Genomic DNA, 6,768 nt, shown 5'->3' with positions numbered 1-6,768 from the left:
GTGTTTGCGTTGCCATGCCATTTGGCTAAAAGTGGGCGTGGCAGTGGGAGTGGCCTATGACAAAACGATACATAACCTCCATAAGGATTCACATAACATGGTCAAACTTTGCATAAAGACACGCACACACACACAGAGAGATAGACAGACATGCATATGCACACAGAGGAGAGGCTAAATTGACATACTGGATGTGCAAACCCAGCATGCTGGCTGGGAAGACCTGCCTCTGATTGGCTAACCCTAACCTACACATCACCCTGATCTTAACCAGCCTAACCAACAAAGGCAACAATTACCAGCCAATCAGAGACAGGTAGGATAACATGTAGCCACACACCCCCTTTCTTTAGCCACGCCCCCTTTCATAACAAAACTTTCATAACCATTTGTTGTAGACTTTTGTGGGAGTTGTGATATTTGCCATGGAGCTCAAGTGTTTGGGAGGTTGTGTGTGTATGTGTGTGTGTGTGCGCGTGTGCGTGAATGCATGCAGACATGGATGCATGTACATATGTGGCCGCCGATAATGCGAATTTGCACTTGTTAAATCCAGAGGGAATCTCAGGAGATTCACATCAAAGATGTCACAGAAGCACACACTTAACATAATTACACACAAGTGCTCAGACACCTAATTAAGTTAACAAAAAGAACGCAGGGGTGTATCCAAACACATTAGTGTGGAGTCTGCAGTCATAGGGATTAAGGTCAACATATACAACAGGTAATTACTAAAATAAGCAATTCATTTTCTTTCACGTTTGCATTAACAATGTCTTTATTGCTGTTTGTAATAATAGACAATATGATTGATAGCACACTCAGTTATTTCAGATATCACCAAGAAGTCAAAACACTGACACCTTAATGCAAAAAATAAGATTGTTAGCTCCCGATTCTTTTGTTGAAAGCCCAAGAACAGACCGGAGTCAGTCTTCAATTTTCTGATGCAATATTTATTATGGTCACATATAAAGCAAGGCAGCGCTGGTCTCAGTGTGACAGAGCTCCCGCAGGATCTCAGTCAGAATGAGCCCCGATATCAGGAAATGATACACATTTATGTTCTTGGGCTTGGGCCTGCCCTGTACATAGGTTGGACTTAAACGCAACTGAGAATAATTGGCCAGTTACCCGGACATGGACAGGCAAACCACTGTCCATGCCTTGTTTCTGGAAGGTGCTATGCTATGTGTATGCATGTTGACTGGGCGTGTATCTAATGCAACAGACCTAAATAACAAGATAGAGAAAGTACATCTGGCTCCTGCTGTGTCTATCCTCTGCTTAGCAGCCAAGCTGCCCTGAACTATGTAATACATTGGATAATGCAAGAAACATTGAACTATACGGCCAATTATAACAAGATGATAGTGTAATAATAGATGCTCAGATTAACCAGCAAATGATGATGATTTGGGCTTTGTAGAGGGAAGAGATCCATGTCAGACACTTTTTTGTGGATGTCACTGACTCTTTGGTCTCTGGCTCTTGCTCTTGAGCTTCTGCCGAACAACAGCGACAGTGGTGAAGAAGTTCCCCAAGAAGAGGATCAGGAAGCAGAGACCACATGTCGAGACCTGGAATCACAAAGGGTACAGAGGACAATAAATGAGGAAGTTTAATAAATTTTCATTGTCTTGATATTTGCAATGGGATCGAGCGCAAAAGGCGTCTCCTCTGTTGCCACAAAATGACTGATATTTGTAAAAGTACAAAGTTAGGCAATATCCTCCACCTCGTCACTGTCACTCCCCCTCTTAGTAAATATGAACACATTTGGATGTGCGGTACTATGTGAGAAGGAACTGAGAGGCATATGTGTATTTATCTTAAGTAACATAGCTGAAAAAATATGTAAGCGTATGTAGCCGAAACTTGTCAGGTACAAACAATTCACCTTACAGGCCTTTATAAAAGAAAAGCTGTGGTTAAAACTTTGTGAATGTGTTAATGCTATAACTGACACAAGAAAAATACAGCTCACGGCTTATTTGGACATTGCATTGTGATCACTGAGCCAGACAAGGACACACTGACCTGCCATTCTTTACAGTCTGGGAGCTGAGCCATTCTGAAGAGAGAGAGCCCATTGAAGAGCTGCCAAAACTATGAGACAAAACATTGGCTCTTAAGGGTTTCTGTTGCTGCAAAGTGAAAAGATATCAACCCGCCAAACATAGATACATGAAAGGACTAAGCTGTTATCCAGATCACCAAAAACCTAAAGACATGAATGAACAGTGGCAATGTAAATGGCAAAAATAAAGACTACATGCCATCAGGTTTTCTTTTTACTAACTCATCCTGTGTAAACCATGACAATGCATGATCTCTCAGTGTTGACTAAGCAATTTTGCAAAAAATGACCATGCACATTGTGTTACTCAAAGAAAGGAAACTGCTCAAACACCTCTGAGAATTACCACGGTGGAATATCGTATACTCACATGACCGAAAAACAGGAAGGGCAAAAGAAAAGTCAGCCCTCGCCACATCCAGGACTGAAATCCCTCTAAAAACAGAGTTTAGACAGACTTTTAAAGCATGCATTCTTCCTCTGAATTTAGCTGTCAATGTGTAAAAAAAAATCTCATGTGACCTAGTTTCAGTGGTTCTCATGTTTTTACGTCAAATGAAAGCTTAATGTTCTTGATCTCTTGGGCTGCAGAAAGTCTTTCAAAACCCCACTGGATCAACCAAAAATGCATTGTCATCAAAAGCAAACACAGGCTGTTTTTCAGTTCCTGAAAAGCTGATAATTTGGAGATACAAGGATTCCAATTCCATACAATCAGTTTATTGTCCTGATTGGGAAATTTGTTGTACAGTCAGGTTAAAAAGAGACATACAGCATAATAAAATATAACCTGAAGAAATATTAAAAGCAATCACACAGGTCAAAAGTCAGCAAATGAAATTCCAAAAAACTGAAACATTCAAGTCACACTCAACACAGACTGAGAAAAAGTTTTTTTTTTTTTTTTTTTGTTTATCACAGCTCTGGCTCACAAAATGAAGAATCCCAGAGATGCTTGAAGGAGACTCAGAGACAATTACATAAGAGTTTAACTTATTTTAACTTTTACTTTTTATTTGTATGTACACAATTTCCAAATTTGATGTGTGTTTATTTGAGGTCCTTGTCATCAAGGCTTGAAAATACTCGTGTGACATCATATCTCACCCACAGTCAGATCCATGTTGTGTCTTTCTCCCAGGGCTCGTAGTCTATACAGACAGCCACTCTGATAATAGCACTGCAAGCACTGAACAAAACCTGTGTGTTATAAAAGACACATATACTCACACGAAGTTGAAGGCAATCCTGATCACACTTTGATTTCACTTACGTTGAATCATGTATATATTCCAAGTGTTGGCCTTACTTTGATACAAGGAATAGGCGAGGAACTGGTTTCTGAAAATCTGGTACAAGTTGCCATCCGGCCTTAGGAGAAAAAAAGAGAAAACGCACTATCACTGTAATGTTTTGTTCTAGTAGAGTAAAAAAACACTTGTGGGAAAGACAAAGGCACCATCTTCTCACCATGTTAGCATTACTCCAGACAGAAACGCAGAGATGTAGTGATGGAAAACCCACCAGCCTTTGATTCTACAACACAGTATCAGTTTTATTAGAGATTAACACATAATTTCACATTTTACTAAGGTGATGTTCACAAGCATATAGATTCACAAGAGGCAAACAGAAGAAAAAGTGGGAAAGACATATGAATTGCCATAACAACAGGTAGCCTGGTAATAAAGGAGCACAAGGTTCAACAGTGTAAATAACACGCTAAGAACTAGAGAGCTGTTGTTTTTATTGGTCTGAGACAGGGCGATGAATATGTTTTGTGTCATGTTACTCATCATTTAAAAGTGCTTTAGAGCTACTGTTGTCTTTTGTCAGGAGAATATGAGGAGTGGATAAACTGACCTGGAGCCGTTGTTGATCAGGATGCTTTCCCTGATAGTTAACGTAGAGTAGTAAAACACCAGGAGGAAATTGAGGATTGCATCAAGAAATCTAGAAATCAGGGACAAACAAGTGACAGACTTAGACATACAGTGCATGTAGTTTTCATATGAGCAAACTCAATACTCAACGAGGACCAAATTGTTAATTAGTGTCGAGATCTGCTTCATATTATGCTTACCTGTAGCCCACAAAGAAATAGCATATGAAGGAGAACAGCAGCAGGATTATGGTGAGGTAGAGCTTGAATTTCTCATATTCGTCTTTGTAGGCAAATCTGATAAGGACAAAATATAGGAATCAAACACGGCAGTGAAAATGCCATGAAAACAATAAAACAGACAGAATTTCAGCTGAGGTGTTTTGGCATGGTGACATCTCTTGCAGCAAAATGCTCTGCCACAGATCGACTCAGTTTAACACCAGTAAGAGATAATCTACACGATTGTTGGAAAGAGTGTGATTTAATTATAAGCCAACTCCTGAAATGAAAAATGATAAGCAATTGCTTGGTAAATTTTGAAGGGAGTTGGCTGGAAGAGATAAAACCTTTATCATGATGTTGTTATGTAAGCCTGTGAGTAGATTTAGACTTAGTGATGTATTAAACTTACTTTGACTGCTTGCTGAGAAGAGTTACATTGACATTTCCCAGGACCAGACTGAGATACAACCTGCAATATAAGAAAAAAGTTGTTACTTTTGCCAAATTTATATATCTTTTTTTTTTTTTTTTTTTTTTTTTTTAAACAGTACAAACTCGTTGTTAGGATTTTGAAAAAAAAGAAATCCTCACCCGTTTTTCTTGGGGAGGAAAGCCTCCATTTCAAAGAAAGCAGCTGGTCGTGTCTTGATTTTCTCCTTAATGTCATCAATGGTTTTGGCATCTTCTTCTGTTAGTCCTTTACTGCACCTGATTGATTGCATAAGTATACAGCCTATATCACAATAATATAACGTTGCTAATTTGTGTCACTTAGAGTCAAGCTATGTGAGTGTTCATTTGAACTGGAAAGGCTCTAGTTTGTTGGTATTTCTCTTTATGTCTGCCTGTCTGTATGGCTGTGTATTTTAGTGTCTGTGAGCGTGTGTGTGAATATACATCTGTGCCCATGTACATCTGAGTCTGTGTGGACTGAAACTCATACTTCTTCACGAGGTGAGACATGTCCTTCAATCTTTTGCGTTGACGGAAAATGGAGGAAGAACAGCTGCTCTGGAGCTTGGAAAGCTCATCTAGTTTCTGCAGGTACTTTTTGTGCGTCTCCTGGATGATGCAAGAATGAGGGATTATGCCAGAAGAAGAACAGCAGAAGAAAAAGTTAGATTAGAAAGCACATTTTGACTCTTTTTTTTAAGACAGTCTTACTTTACTAAATACTGGAGTTTGGCTCATAAAAATAAATTACTCTTATTCAATAGTGTGACAGGTATAAAACTTATTTTTGGGTCCTATTTAATCTTAATATAAACAGTAGTGGTATGTAGCATTTTCTTAAACTGTGCTAAATCCCACCTACTCATCCCTATCCTGCATTAATTCTGTAGGATTCTGTGACCAGTTAATCATTAAAGTATGGCCGAGCAATACATTGATATCATATCAATATCATGATATTTAAACTAGATATCCTTTGAGAATTTGGATATTGTAATATTGTGATCTGACATAAGTGTAGTCTAATCCTGGTTTTAAGGGCTGCATTACAGTAAAGGGTTACAGTTTTCTGAACCTAGAATGCTCTAGGTGTTCAATTATTTGCCTCTGCCTGCTTGGTCATCAAATTCACATAGCTAATTATTGTTTATAAAAATATCATAGTATAAATATTTTGTAAAAGCACCAGTAGGCATCCCTTTAATATCACCACAATATCAATAGGTATCAAGGTATTCGGTCAAAAATGTTGTTATATTTGATTTTTTTTTTTTCATATGGCCCAACCCTTATCTGAATGACTTGTTACTGAATAACACAGCACAGATAGACTGTCCACTGATATATGATGCTTTTCTTACCTGAACATGCTGATACTCCTCTTCCAGACATTTCCACTCCTCCAAGATGCCTGTTAAACCCTGAGGCATATTGTCTCCTTTTCACTGTTTACTTAAATTTACACACTAATAAATTAAAGTGGCAGCCAGACCTACTTTGTTAAAAAACTAACAAGCCTCCTGTTTACCCGCTAAGACAAGATGAGTACACATAACCAATATGCTGTGGTGAAGTTTTACTTTTCAGGCTGGTTATCACATCTCCATGAACAGTTTATGGCGCAAAGTGAACTTTGACTTGCATGATTTTGACTTGGACATTGTTCTGCGGAAATACTCCAGTTGTCACATTATTCATCTGTCTCTCACACAGGTAAATGTTCAGGCTATTCTTACCTATGCTGCTGCTAGGCCTGCACATTATACTGCCATTGCTACAAGAAAATCAGCCTTGTGTTTAAAATGCAGTGTCTCTATCATGATTCATCTGAATTAAATGCAGCCGCGGTGCCTGTTTTACCCCTCTGTACATGTTCACAATATGCACATTAGCAGCATCTGGTGGATCACAGGGACCAGAACAGTCATGATTACCATCAGCTAACAGATCACTTTCCTTAGATACAGAGGAAAACTAGAACTCAACCGAGTGCCTGGTACTTGGTCCCTGCTGGTCACATTGGTCATTGGTTACATAGCAAAATGTACACAACTTAAAAGGATTTTTATGTATGATTCACTTGATTAACTTGACTTGACAGAGGGGCTGTGGTGGAAGAAGTTTT

At 38.8% G+C, this 6,768-nt stretch overlaps 1 protein-coding gene across 1 annotated transcript; it reads right to left on the bottom strand.

Moving 5' to 3' along the window:
* Positions 1-1,300: 1,300 nt before the first annotated feature.
* tmem120ab (transmembrane protein 120Ab) lies at positions 1,301-6,073 on the bottom strand. Its single transcript, XM_030067158.1, has 12 exons — positions 6,005-6,073; positions 5,134-5,252; positions 4,782-4,898; positions 4,600-4,659; positions 4,167-4,262; positions 3,947-4,036; positions 3,554-3,619; positions 3,393-3,454; positions 3,191-3,283; positions 2,454-2,518; positions 2,044-2,112; positions 1,301-1,583 (listed from the first exon to the last, which is right to left on the bottom strand). The coding sequence occupies exons 1-12, from the start codon at positions 6,071-6,073 to the stop codon at positions 1,470-1,472; spliced, it is 1,020 nt and encodes a 339-aa protein (XP_029923018.1). The 3' UTR covers positions 1,301-1,469.
* Positions 6,074-6,768: the final 695 nt, after the last annotated feature.

The sequence above is a fragment of the Myripristis murdjan genome, chromosome 13 (assembly GCF_902150065.1).
Source record: "Myripristis murdjan chromosome 13, fMyrMur1.1, whole genome shotgun sequence".
Taxonomy (NCBI): Eukaryota; Metazoa; Chordata; class Actinopteri; order Holocentriformes; family Holocentridae; genus Myripristis; species Myripristis murdjan.
The sequence above is the reverse complement of the archived record's forward strand: the minus strand, read 5'-3'. Positions and strand labels throughout refer to the sequence as shown.

What these genes read in the sequence shown, in the direction of transcription:
- tmem120ab (XM_030067158.1), bottom strand. Translation starts at nt 6,073, where the DNA reads ATGCCTCAGGGTTTAACAGGCATCTTGGAGGAGTGGAAATGTCTGGAA. An exon ending in CTGATCAACAACGGCTCCAG is followed by an intron (nt 3,620 to 3,946) that starts GTCAGTTTATCC and finishes ACTGTGTTGTAG; the next exon opens with AATCAAAGGCTGGTGGGTTT. An exon ending in CAACATGGATCTGACTGTGG is followed by an intron (nt 2,519 to 3,190) that starts GTGAGATATGAT and finishes CTCTGTTTTTAG; the next exon opens with AGGGATTTCAGTCCTGGATG.